The sequence below is a fragment of the Rutilus rutilus genome (genome assembly GCF_951802725.1).
Source record: "Rutilus rutilus genome assembly, chromosome: 4".
Taxonomy (NCBI): Eukaryota; Metazoa; Chordata; class Actinopteri; order Cypriniformes; family Leuciscidae; genus Rutilus; species Rutilus rutilus.
In genome coordinates this window covers 1,043,195-1,057,812 of record NC_140212.1, presented here as the reverse complement: position 1 = coordinate 1,057,812, position 14,618 = coordinate 1,043,195, and the positions used below count along the sequence as shown (strand labels likewise).

Below are 14,618 nucleotides of genomic sequence, written 5' to 3'. Positions count from 1 at the left end.
CAACCACCAAACTCTGGTCAGACTGTTCAGACTCGGGTTGCTGTATGTTTCCTTACTGATCTGACTTACGATTCTCGTTAAACGGAAGATCAAAACTACAAAAAGTCCCATAGACTTTCATTGAGGGGGTCAAGACTTTTGCACAATAAGACTTTTAAATATTTCACTAGCAAAGCTTGACCACTTTTCTAGCACAACATGTTAAACCATGCCAACAAAATGCTAAATCATGCTAGCAACATGCTAAATAATGCTAGCAACATGTTAAATCGTGTTAAGTCATCTTAGCAACATGCTAACATGCTAAATCATGCTAAAAACGTGATAAATCACGCTAAAATGTTAAATCATCTTAGCAACATGCTAACAAAATGCTAAATCATGCTAACAACGTGCTAAATCATGCTAAAATGTTAAATAATCTTAGCAACATGCTAACAACGTGTTGAATCATGCTAACAACATGTTAAATCATCCTAGCAAAATGCTAAAACATGGTAAAATGTCTGAAATCACGATAGCAACATGGTAAAGCATGCTAGTAACATGTTAAATAATGTTAACAACATGTTAAAACTTGCTAGCAATGTATTAAATAGGGCTAACAACATGTTAGCAATGTGTTAAATCATGATAAAAAAATATGCTACAAACGTGTTATGTTAGTAACATACATAAACATACTAGCAACATGCTAATTCATGTTAGCAATGTTCTAAAACATCCTACCAATGTGTTAAATCATGCTAGCAACATGCTAATTCATGTGAAAACATGCTGAGCACGCTGTAGCAATGTGTTAAATAATGCCAGCAATATGTTAAATCATGCTACAAAAATGCTAACAATGTTAGCAACATGCTAAAACATGTTTACAATGCATTAGAACATGTTTTCAACATTTTATTGACTTCTTTGATTAAATCTTCAAACTTTTAGACAAGGCTTTGTCAAGCCAAAAGATAAGGCCTGAGAGATTTCTTATCCTAAACTTCCACAATCCCAATCTCAGCCAGCACAAGTCAATCATCCACACTGTATTGTGTCCCAGACTGTGACCTGACCTCTGACGGGCCCCAGGCTCCTGTGCGGGGGCCGGTGAGCGCCGGGGCCGTGAGCGCAGGCCGAGCTGCCGAAGGTGAAGCTGGGAGAACTCTTGATCTGAGACGAAGTCTGCCGGGATCCCTGAACATCTGCGATGCTGTGTGTCCGAGCGAGCGAGTTCTCCGAGGCAGAGATGCTCAGGCTTCTGGGAAAACACACAACGAGATCAAAAAACATCCATCAGGACGAAGGTAGAAGAGATGCCATGTCAGCAGCTGGGTAAGGTAAATATTACAGGTTTTAATTGGCTATGTCTATAAAGCTTTCTTTAATTTTTATTTCAGTTTTAGTTATTTTAGTACATCAAGTTAAACTAAATAAAGCAGTTTAATGTTTATTTTATAACTTTCAGTTGAAGTCCCCCTGTAGTCAATCATTGTATCCATTAAAACTCATCTTTGATCCGCAAAATGACATATTTAAACGTTTATGCCGTAAAATACATTGAATGTAACTCGACAGTATGCGCGATTCTATGAATATGCAAATGAGCCCCGCCTCCACTCACTCACTCAGCTCAGAGATCCACTGGTTGACGATCACACGTTGATCTGATTGGTTACAAGGTAGTTTGTGACGTCAGAAACACCAGCGATTTCAAAGCGTGTGTTTGAGACTGTCTTTGGTTCACTGCAGTTTAAGGAGGAAATACTCAGCAATGGTGTCGACTTATGAACTTACACATGCTTTGTCTTAAAGCATATTAAAAACACCACATAGACACATAAACAACATTAAAAAGCTGGATTTTCACCACAATTTGCATATTCATAGAACCATGTATGCTAAATGAGGCAAGGGTGTCGAGTTACAGTCAAGATTTTTAAGGCATAAACGTTTAAATATGTCATTTTGCGGATCAAAGGTGAGTTTTAAGGGATACCATGATTGACTTTAAAAGTTTTATGGTTTCAGGGTCTTACGCAGGTTTAGGTGGGCTGCTGTTCTTCGTGTTTCTGCGGTTGTCGGACGCGAAGCCCTTGCTGTTCCTCACGTGTTTGAGGATGGAGGCGCGCAGGTTCATCAGGCTGCTGTGTTCAGACAGAACTAGCCGCGGCCACGGGTTACACTCCGCCATGTCCAGCGCTGCTATGGCAACCGCTCGCCCCACCTGTTCGTACACCTCAGGTGTGTATTTGGGCGGGAAGGCGGGCGGCGGAGGGGGCGTGGCTCTTCCGTTATCGTGACAGGCGGGTGGGATGGTGTTCACCGAACGCCCCGTGTTGTAGTTGCACTCCAGTGTGTAACTAAATACAAGGAAACACACACATTCGTTCAAACCCACGTCACAGCGCTTTAAAGAGATAGTTCACCCAAAAATGAAAATTAGCTCATGATTTACTCGCCCTCAAGCCATCCTAGGTGTATATGACATTCTTCTTTCAGACGAATACAATCAGAGTTATATTAAAAAATGTTCTGGCTCTTCCAAGCCTTATAATTGCAGTGAATGGCCGTATATTTTTTAAGTCCATAAAAGTGCATCTTTTATGAAGGACAGATGCACTTTTATCATGGATAGATGCACTTTTATCATGGATAGATGCACTTTTATGATGGATAGATGCACTTTTATGATGGATAAATGATGGATAGATGCACTTATGATGGACAGATGAACTTTTATGATGGATAGATGCACTTTTATCATGGATAGATGCACTTATGATGGATAAATGATGGATAGATGCACTTTTATCATGGATAGATGCACTTATGATGGATAAATGATGGATAGATGCACTTTTATCATGGATAGATGCACTTATGATGGATAGATGCACTTTTATCATGGATAGATGCACTTATGATGGATAAATGATGGATAGATGCACTTTTATCATGGATAGATGCACTTATGATGGATAAATGATGGATAGATGCACTTATGATGGATAGATGCACTTTTATCATGGATAGATGCACTTATGATGGACAGATGAACTTTTATGATGGATAGATGCACTTTTATCATGGATAGATGCACTTTTATGATGGATAGATGCACTTTTATGATGATAGATGCACTTTTATGATGGATAGATGCACTTTTATGATGGATAGATGCACTTTTATGATGGATAAATGATGGATAGATGCACTTTTATGATGGATAGATGCACTTATGATGGATAGATGCACTTTTATGATGGATAAATGATGGATAGATGCACTTTTATGATGAATAGATGCACTTTTATGATGGATAGATGCACTTATGATGGACAGATGCACTTTTATGATGGATAGATGCACTTTTATGATGGATAGATGCACTTATGATGGATAAATGATGGAAAGATGCACTTTTATCATGGATAGATGCACTTATGATGGATAGATGCACTTTTATGATGGACAGATGCACTTTTATGATGGATAGATGCACTTTTATGATGGATAGATGCACTTTTATCATGGATAGATGCACTTATGATGGACAGATGAACTTTTATGATGGATAGATGCACTTTTATCATGGATAGATGCACTTTTATCATGGATAGATGCACTTTTATGATGGATAAATGATGGATAGATGCACTTTTATGATGGATAGATGCACTTTTATGATGGATAAATGATGGATAGATGCACTTTTATGATGGATAGATGCACTTATGATGGATAGATGCACTTTTATGATGGATAAATGATGGATAGATGCACTTTTATGATGGATAGATGCACTTTTATCATGATAGATGCACTTATGATGGACAGATGCACTTTTATGATGGATAGATGCACTTTTATGATGGATAGATGCACTTATGATGGATAAATGATGGAAAGATGCACTTTTATCATGGATAGATGCACTTATGATGGATAGATGCACTTTTATGATGGATAGATGCACTTTTATGATGGATAGATGCACTTTTATGATGGATAGATGCACTTTAATGATGGATAGATGCACTTTTATGATGGACAGATGCACTTATGATGGATAGATGCACTTTTATGATGGATAGATGCACTTTTATGATGGATAGATGCACTTATGATGGATAGATACACTTTTATGATGGATAGATGCATCATGGATAGATGCACTTTTATAGATTTAAAACAGAAACTGGCCATTCACTGCCATTATAAAGCTTGGAAGAGTCAGGAAATTTTTTTATATAACTATATATGATTGTATTCGTCTGAAAGAAGAATGTCATATACACCTAGGATGGCTTGAGGGCGAGTAAATGGGCTAATTTAGATTTTTGGGTGAACTATCCCCTTTAATATTTGACTGAGTTTGGTCCTGGGTCTGTACCTGTGGATCAGGCCGATGGTTTTGTGAATGGCCACACGTCCACTGCCCTCTTTCGACTGGCCGTCGCGTTTGTCGCGGGCGTACATGTTCTTCTCAGAGAAATTACAGCCCAGGAAATCAAAATGGGCGCAGTTTAGTGAGATCAGCTTCGGATACAACATGTTCTCCACCTGGAAAGCAGGAAAATGAAAATTGAAACTAACTAAATTTAAAACAATTAAAATAACTTAAATTTAAAACATTGAAAATAATCGATAAAATTTAAAACACTTAAAATAACTGATTACATTTAAAATATTTCAAATAATTGATTAAATTTAAAACATTGAAAATAATCGATTACATTCAAAACTCTGAAAATAACTGATTATATTTAAAACACCGAAAATAACTGATTATATTTAAAATAACTGACTAAATTTAAACACTTAAAATAACTGAAAAAATTTAAAACACACAAAATAACTGATTATATTTAAAATAACTGACTAAATTTAAACACTAAAAATAACTGAATAAATTGTAAACATTGAAAATAACAGATTAAATTTAAAACACTTAAAATAATAATTGATGAAATTTAAAACATTAAAAATGATCAATTAAATTTATAACAGTTAAACATTTTAAAACATTTAAAACAACTGATTAAATTTGAATGTTTAACAAAGAATAAATGTATTTTTATGGCTAGAAATTTTAGGCAAAAAAATACATGAAAGTGCACACACACACACACACCTGCTGACTCTCGTCCGTCAGGTTGTTGCCGTACATGAAGCATCCTCTCTTGGAGGCGTGGCCATGCAGGTCTATATAATACGCCACTCCGCTTTCCTGGGGCGGGATCTGCTCAGAGGGGGCGGGGCTTGTCACTACAGGGGCGTCGCCTCTGCTCTGCATCGATTGGTTCTCATCGCAAGGCCCCGCCTCCTTCTCGACTCCGCCCTTCTCCCAGCTCTCCTCCAGCTGCATCGGGATTGGCCCGTCTCCTCGCTCCGCCTCGTTGCGCTGGTTGAGACAGCGCTCTAGCTCAGTGGGCGTGGTCACAGGAAGAGTGGTGTTTGATTGGTTGGAGGTTTTGAGGGCGGAGGGAGTGTTGTTGCCGAGGCGATTGTGCATGTGGTGGTAAAGCAGGAGAGATTTGGCGCCGTAGATGGAGGGGTGCAGATCTGGACTGGGGTTCACATACTGTCTGTTCAGATTCACACCGCGGGAGTCCGTCCTGCAAACACATAAAACACTTACATTTAAATTCATTTAAAGGTGCAGTGTGTAAGTTTTAACAGCATCTAGTGGTGAGTTTGCGAATTGCACCCAACAGAAGTTACGGTGGCCGACAGGAAGTGATGTCGTCGTCTGAGACAGCAGAGAGTAGCCAGTTAAACAATGAGGTTTCTTTACAAAGATAAATTAAGAAATTATGTTTATTTATTATTCAGTAAAACGATGTTATTGCGAATATTATTGTTACTTGTTCATCATTGTGTCAGTGTTTTATTCGCTGACTTTAGCTCGCTTCTTTACACGAAAAACAACATAGTGACGAAACGCGTTTGTCCGTTCAGGGCCACCGTAGAAACATGTCGATGTAAGCGAACCCGCGGTGTGTGTAGAGAGAAATGCCTCATTCTAAGCTAATAAACACATAACGCTTCATTAAGTAAGGTCTTTATACACCACTGAAAACATAGTTATGTTTATTATATTGCATTTCTGTCAACAGATCCTCCTAAATATCACACAATGCACCTTTAAAAACACTGATTCAATTAAAAACGTAATTGATTAATTGTAGCACGAAATCGTCATTAATGTTGAATACACACAGATGACCTCTGACCTGTAATGACCCCTGACGACCCCGTCGGGGTTCAGCATGGGAATGAGTTTGAAGACAAACATCTTGCGGAGCGTCTGAGCGCGCGGATCATCCCGACTCAAGATGAAGTTCAGGAAACCATTGAAAACAAAACTGGACGGCGTCTCTCCAGGATGAACTCGGCTGCTCAGGAAAAACACCTGCACACACACATCAGGAGGAGAGGATGAGGAACGGGAACGGAACTGCTGGTGAGTTTGTGCTAGTGCTGGGCGGTATACCGGTTCACACCGAATACCGGTGATTATTTTTGTTATGATATTAATTTTTTATATACCGCAATCCCGGTGTATGTCGCTTTAACAGCGTTGGGAACGCGACACTGTGTGAGAGGGTCTTCTCACTGTCTTGCTCAGATGTGTGTGTGTTACTGAGCCTGACGGTGAACATGGAGAGGATTCAATTACATTACAGTGTTTCCCATACATTGGTTCACAATATCAACACTTTTGGAAAATCTGTTTGTGGTTGGCATTGACATCGCTGAATAAACATGAGCACTGCACGTTTCACAGTCTAAACATGGCGCGGGTGTTTTTATATGAATGTATGTGAAGTGAACTGACGGTCTTTAGAAAAGTTTCAATGTTATTTCAATTGAATCTTTCTTTCTCTTTCCTGATAAAGCAGCGTTTATGAGCCGTTACTGGGGAAACCGCCTTGTGTTCAGTCGTTACCGGGGAAACAGCTTTGTGTTCAGTCGTTACCGGGGAAACCGGAGGAAGACGCTTTGTGTTCAGTCGTTACCAGGGAAACCGCTTTGTGTTCAGTCGTTACCGGGGAAACCGCCTTGTGTTCAGTCGTTATCGGGGAAACCGCCTTGTGTTCAGTCGTTACCGGGAAAACAGCTTTGTGTTCAGTCGTTACTGGGGAAACCGCCTTGTGTTCAGTCGTTACCGAGGAAGACGCTTTGTGTTCAGTCGTTACCGGGGAAACCGTCTTGTGTTCAGTCGTTACCGGGGAAACCGCTTTGTGTTCAGTCGTTACAGAGGAAGACGCCTTGTGTTCAGTCGTTATCGGGGAAACCGCTTTGTGTTCAGTCGTTACCGGGGGAACCGCCTTGTGTTCAGTCGTTATCGGGGAAACCGCCTTGTGTTCAGTCGTTACCTGGGGAAGACGCTTTGTGTTCAGTCGTTACCGGGGAAACCGTCTTGTGTTCAGTCGTTACCGGGGAAACTGCTTTGTGTTCAGTCGTTACAGAGGAAGACGCCTTGTGTTCAGTCGTTACCGGGGAAACCGCTTTGTGTTCAGTCGTTACAGAGGAAGACGCCTTGTGTTCAGTCGTTACCGGGGAAACCGCTTTGTGTTCAGTCGTTACAGAGGAAGACGCCTTGTGTTCAGTCGTTATCGGGGAAACCGCCTTGTGTTCAGTCGTTACCGGGAAAACAGCTTTGTGTTCAGTCGTTACTGGGGAAACCGCCTTGTGTTCAGTCGTTACCGAGGAAGACGCTTTGTGTTCAGTCGTTACCGGGGAAACCGTCTTGTGTTCAGTCGTTACCGGGGAAACCGCTTTGTGTTCAGTCGTTACAGAGGAAGACGCCTTGTGTTCAGTCGTTATCGGGGAAACCGCTTTGTGTTCAGTCGTTACCGGGGGAACCGCCTTGTGTTCAGTCGTTACCTGGGGAAGACGCTTTGTGTTCAGTCGTTACCGGGGAAACCGTCTTGTGTTCAGTCGTTACCGGGGAAACTGCTTTGTGTTCAGTCGTTACAGAGGAAGACGCCTTGTGTTCAGTCGTTACCGGGGAAACCGCTTTGTGTTCAGTCGTTACAGAGGAAGACGCCTTGTGTTCAGTCGTTATCGGGGAAACCACTTTGTGTTCAGTCGTTACCGGGGAAACCGCCTTGTGTTCAGTCGTTACCGGGGAAACCGCCTTGTGTTCAGTCGTTACCGGGGAAACTGCTTTGTGTTCAGTCGTTACCGGGGAAACCGCCTTGTGTTCAGTCGTTACCGGGGAAACCGCTTTGTGTTCAGTCGTTACAGAGGAAGACGCCTTGTGTTCAGTCGTTATCGGGGAAACCGCCTTGTGTTCAGTCGTTATCGGGGAAACCGCTTTGTGTTCAGTCGTTACCGGGGAAACCGCCTTGTGTTCAGTCGTTATCGGGGAAACCGCCTTATGTTCAGTCGTTACCGGGGAAACTGCTTTGTGTTCAGTCGTTACCGGGGAAACCGTCTTGTGTTCAGTCGTTACCGGAGAAACCGCTTTGTGTTCAGTCGTTACAGAGGAAGACGCCTTGTGTTCAGTCGTTACCGGGGAAACCGCCTTGTGTTCAGTCGTTACCGGGGAAACCGCCTTGTGTTCAGTCGTTACCGGGGAAACCGCCTTGTGTACAGCAGTTACCAAGGAAGACACGTTGTGTTCAGTCGTTACCGGGGAAACCGCATTGTGTACAGCCGTTACCGTGGAAACCGTTCTGCTGCTTGTACAGCGCCTCCTGCTGGACATCTTTATAAACACTGCAAACCTGTGTGTGGATTTTTTTCTACAATATTCACTCATGACAGTAAAACAGGGCATTCTAACTCAATCTACTGCAGTATTTCCTCTCTCAATCAGTAGAAAATGTGGTTAACACCCAGTCATGCTTGAAAAATACTATAATAACATCATATACCGTGAAACCGGTATAAAAAAAAAAAAGGATTTTTGGTCATGCCGCCCAGCACTAGTTTGTCCAAGTGTAACCGTGTCTGATACCCGTTTGCCAGTGAAGCAGTGCGGCCTCGGGGTGCTGAGGTCCGGGAAGAGTCTGTCCAGTCGCGGCTCTCGCTCCTCCAGCAAACCGTGACACGACGAAACCGTGATCAGATCCACCCGGTGCCCGTCCAGAGAGTGGCACAGCAGCTCACGGTGAAAGTACACGCTCTCCACTGGACTACAGAGAGAAGGACACGTTCAGTTCAGACGCTACAGGGAGAGTATGTGCTTTTTAGGAAATAAGATTCATGCAAAATGTCCAATAAAATATATAATGTTTACCATTTAAAAAAGAAAAGAATTGAAAATGTGCAATAAAATATATAGTTTAATATTTAACAATTAAAATAACGCAAAATGTGCAGTAAAATATATAGAGTATATTTAACATTTAAAAATCTAAATATGATAAATGTGCAATTAAATATACAGTGTATATTTAACATTAGGCTAAAAAATTTAAATAATGCAAATGTGCAATAAAGCACACAGTGTTTGCTGAAGATGAAAAGCGTGCAGGTGCAGTGATGATGCGTGAGGTACCTGCAGGGCCCCAGTGTGTGTGTGTGTGTGGCGCTCAGGTGATGCGTGAGGTACCTGCAGGGCCCCAGTGTGTGTGTGGCGCTCAGGAACTTCTGCTCGAGCTGCAGCATCATGTCCTGACACTCCGTGTACGAGAACGGATAACAGAAGGAGAAATACGTGGTGACGCCTCGGACGTCCAGCAGGCGGTGAACAAACGACAGGATGAACTGACTGTCCGACATCTGCACGCACACACACACACACACACACACACTGAGCTAAATGTATTCAGGAGTTATTTATGACTGGATAAAAATAGCAGATTATTTTTAGACATGAGCCTGAAATGACACAATGTGTTAGAAGTATATTTATCCTGAAGAGTGTGTAAGTGTGTAGTGTGTGTGAACCTCAAACGTGGGTCTGTCCCGAACCCTCTCCCAGCGTGTTTTCACGGGCAGCGCGCGGACGAACGGAGCCATGCCCTGAGAGTAAAGCTTGCTCTGTTTATTCATGTTCATCATGTTGATCTTCAGAAGTTTGCCCGGTAACATCCCTCGCACGCTGAAGTAGAACCACGACCTGCGGAAGCACACGAGCTGTAGAGGTCATGAGGTCAACGTCAAATCACTCGCAGCAAAACCAGGAACGTTAATGAGGTTCAGTTTTTATCAGTGATGCCATCTTTTACCAAAACGCTGACAGAAAATTAAAGTTTGCGTTTAGCGGAAGACGGAAACCAAAAATGTATTTAATAAATCAATTACACTTTTGTGGATATGCTGATGATATGGGGAAAACATAACTACTGGTAACTGTGTGTGACACTCGTTTGCCAGTGAAACTATCAAATATAGTGTTTATTTAACATAAAAAAAAAAAAAGGAAATTCTGCATTTGTGAATAAAATATATAGTGTATATTAAATTTTTCTTTTTAAATTAAATTATGCAGAACGTGCAATAAAATATAGTGTTTATTTAATATATTTTTTTAAATTAACATTTTGCAAAACATGCAATAAAATATATGTATATTGTATATTTAATATTTAAAAAATGAATATTATGCAGAACGTGCAATAAAATATATAGTTTATTTAACATTTAAAAAATTTAAATTATGCAAAACGTGCAATAAAATGTGTGTGAATGATGCGTGATTGAGCTTCATACCGGTTGCCGTTTTCAAACTCTGTGGTGGCGCAGTCCGGTTTGGTCCAGACGTTGAACTCATAGTCGTGTGTCTGCACTGAAGCGTTGGCCGGACGCACACTCTCAGCGTCCAGATCCACTCGCTCCACTCGCTCCACACGCGCCAGATTCCCAGAGTCGAAACGGGAGCTGAACACCACATTCCCAAAGCGGAACTCCATGACCAGACGGAGGTTATGCAGCGCCGAGCAGCTTCATCTCCACAGCTGAGGACACACACACACACACACACACCTGAACAACTGTGTACAAGAAAACCCTGACACACAGGACATCCTTGACCTCTGACCCTTCAGCCCTGCCTGAGTCTGGACACATCAGCACTGACAAAGATTCAACATTCAGAATAAAGCCATAAAGACCAAGATCCTCACACACACACACACACCTTCAAACGAGACGTGCCTGTTCTGAAGGAGAGAAGCTGTAATGATCGTGATGGAAAGACAAGCGCTGTTTCAGGACTAATAAAATCCCCCACCACACACACACACACACACACACACACACATACACTCTCTCTCTCTCTCTCTCTCTCTCTCTCACACACACACAAACACACGCACACACACACACCTTCAAACAAGACGTGCCTGTTCTGCACACACACACACACACACTATCACACTCTCTCTCTCACACACATACATACACTCTCTCACACATACATTTATACACTCTCTCTCACACACACTCTCTAACACACACTCTCTCTCACATGTATACACACACACATAAACACTCACACACACTCTCTAACACACACATAAACACTCTCACACACTCACACACATACACACTCTCTAACACACACATAAACACTCTCACACACACATATACACACTCTCTCTCACACTTTATTGCACATTTAGCTTTTTTCCCTTTTTATACATGAATACAATTTCTAGTTTCATTTTCTTTAGAGGTTCCAGAAACAACACACTTCTCCAAAACCATAGTAACACCACGGTACTGGAAATTAATATTTAATTAATGCATTTAATATATTTACTATAACTGTCGTTGTTGTTGTTGTTGTTTTTTGAGAATACATAATAGCATAATATTGCTCACAGTGCCCGTGATATAATCACACAATAGCACGGTGTGTGTCTCTGATCATCACTGTACCGTTTCGGTGACATTATGTGATTCAAATATATTATAGGAACCTGTATCATTCTTTATCGCTTGCTGAATCATAAACATATGTTCATTTCTGAATGTCGCTGAAACGGCGATGCACATCAGCAGCGGCTAGTGTTGATTAGCATTCGCTAGCTTTATTGCAGCTCTTTAATAACAAAATCAGCGCTGGTTTCTAACGAAACACATCTGTTGCTTGCAGCATAGAAAACTAAACACAAAACGAAGCAAGAATGCATTTGTCATCGTTGCGTTTAGAAAAAATACCTGTTTATTCCTTCCTCGTCAGCGATCACTAGGCGACTCTTTAAACCCAAACAAACCGCTCGTCATTCAGCAGCCTGACTCACAGGAGCGGCGCACTGTCTTCTGATTGGCTCGCGAATACAGCGCAATCCAGCTGATTGGCGCACGCGATAGCTTCGAGCGCAGCGATTGGTTGGTTTGACGCCAAGTACGTAGTAAACCGGAAAAAAGGCGAGTAAACACTGATCTATATAAATGAGGTATTTTTGTATAGATCAGTGCGTGTAAACCATAATAAAATAATACAAAAAGATCTTAAATAGTTTTTAAAGCTCGTCGCGGGTGAAAATTGAAGCCTATTTCCGCCACAGAAGAGAAAAAGTGTGGAGGATGCGGGCATCGATCCCGCTACCTCTCGCATGCTAAGCGAGCGCTCTACCATCTGAGCTAATCCCCCGCGTACTTCAATGTTCACTCCATACTATATATCAAAACAACGATTACTGAACCATATAGTGATGTCAAAATCACTTTCAGTCTGTTCCACTCAATAAACACTACTATAGTTACATTTCTACAAAAAGTAAATGTAAAAAAAAAACCCAACAACAACATATTTCCTTCTGTTTCGGAGCTCAAACCAGTTTGGACCCGTATACATTTTCTTAATTGGTTTCAATAAGCATTGGAAACTGTTGTAGCACACTAGTTATTGTCGGTTGTGTATTATAGAATATGTTCGTACCGTTATCAGAATTGTGCTAAACTGAAGCGAACTCCGCACATTAAATATGATAGCAATAAGGTAACGTTAAGAGAGGCTGTGCTGTATCTTGAATAAAGGCCCGTTCACATCAAGGACGATATCGTACGATAGCGATGAAGATATAGTTCTAAAAGATCGTTCTCAATAATAGCAGAGTTCTCAACACAGCTAAAACGATAACGATATAGTGAAACGATTTCGTTGGGATCACTTTCGGAACGATTTTTGGAGAAGTAAATCGCCGAGGTCCAGAAAAAAATCCACCACTTTTTGACAAGTCAAACCCCCTTTTCAGAAAGAAAATTGATATGGAAAAGAAAATTGATATGGAAAACAATCGTTCATTCCTTCTGAATAAATTGTGAGACGTATTACCTCAGGTTTCGACAACATTGTCTTGCTTCATTTGAAGTTGCGGTGAAAGACTAGTGTTGTTTTTACTTCACTACTATATTGACTACAGCTAAATTCACTGTTAGATTATCATTACACTAACTTCACTCAAAACATAGCATGCTGAGGACATCTGCTGGTTAAAGCCTGTAAATGCAACAAGAACAGCAAAAACATGTTCAGTGACATTCACATTGTACACACTTTTAAACCGCAGCGCGCGAGCTTATCGTTATAGTTATCTTCATAGTTATATTCTTGCCCTTCAGCCGTGACTTATTCACTAGCCTCGAGTACCTTATTGCTTTTATAAAACGGTAACCACGAAATACAAATATTAAAGCCCCCATAAAAATATGTATCGATGCAACTTTCATTAAGTAAAATCACTTAAAGCCTTCCTTCCGCTGGAAAAAATAGTCCCACCCTGACCGTAAATAGCAATATAAGTTACGTTATTTCGCCACTAGATGGCGACAAAGACTGTCTTTATGAGTGAGTCAGGCAGTAGAAAAGACTTTTATATTGAAACGAGTCAAACTTGTGAACACTGAGAAGAAAGACTCAACTAATGACTAGCGCGCAGGAAACCCCGTTAACAAGATATCGATGCGGACATTCAAACGGATTTTTTATTAAGAATATGGGACTGACCTGAATGAAAATGCTATTTCTACAGTAAATGCAGGTACACTCGCTTACTCGATCTACTAAAAAAAATAGTCCCACCCTGACCGCGAACAGCAACAGAAGTTACTTTATTTCGCCAGTAGATGGCGGCAAAGACTGTCTTTATGAGTGAGTGAGTCAGTAGAAAAGACTTTTATATTGAAAGGGCTGAAACTGACCTGACGGAAAATGCTGTATCTACTGTAAATGCAGGTACACTCGCTTACTCGATCTACTCTATAAGCTTATCAATGAGAACCTATTATGTTTTGTTGCTGAGAGTGATTGCTATGGGTGTTGTGTAGTGATACATAGGACCGTTGGGTGAAGCGGTAATAGCCGTGTCGTGAATAATACACCGCGATTGACCAATCAGAATCAAGGACTGGAACTAACCGTTTTACAAATAAAAAAACAAAATAAAAAAAAGTCTTCCTTCGAGCCGGATTCGAACCAGCGACCTAAGGATGTCAGCGCATCACCTCTACAGTCCTCCGCTCTACCAACTGAGCTATCGAAGGGATTGAAGACTGGATGAATAGTATCAACTATGAATGTACACAATACACACAGCGTTTCAGCTACTCGAGACCTTTATGTTTATATAAATCCACAAATAAAGGATATATGATGTTAATTTTATGCTTCCATACTTTCTCACACATATTATTGTATTTATACATTCAAACAGAAGCAT

At 41.0% G+C, this 14,618-nt stretch overlaps 1 protein-coding gene across 2 annotated transcripts in view; it reads right to left on the bottom strand.

The window, feature by feature from the left end:
* The window catches only part of agbl5 (AGBL carboxypeptidase 5), a 17,280-nt gene extending 4,743 nt beyond the window's left edge, over positions 1-12,537 (bottom strand). The window contains exons 1-10 of one of the 2 annotated variants that reach the window (XM_084406767.1): positions 12,115-12,537; positions 10,663-10,907; positions 9,898-10,069; positions 9,560-9,729; positions 8,963-9,140; positions 6,228-6,406; positions 5,126-5,609; positions 4,385-4,554; positions 2,028-2,351; positions 1,065-1,249 (exon numbers count right to left, since the gene is read on the bottom strand). In XM_084406767.1, coding sequence (XP_084262893.1) covers positions 1,065-1,249; positions 2,028-2,351; positions 4,385-4,554; positions 5,126-5,609; positions 6,228-6,406; positions 8,963-9,140; positions 9,560-9,729; positions 9,898-10,069; positions 10,663-10,862 — 2,062 coding nt within the window. In that variant the 5' untranslated portion in view covers positions 10,863-10,907; positions 12,115-12,537. The remainder of the gene's footprint in view (positions 1-1,064; positions 1,250-2,027; positions 2,352-4,384; positions 4,555-5,125; positions 5,610-6,227; positions 6,407-8,962; positions 9,141-9,559; positions 9,730-9,897; positions 10,070-10,662; positions 10,908-12,114) is intronic. The other variant, XM_084406768.1, reaches the window with a different exon arrangement.
* Positions 12,538-14,618: the final 2,081 nt, after the last annotated feature.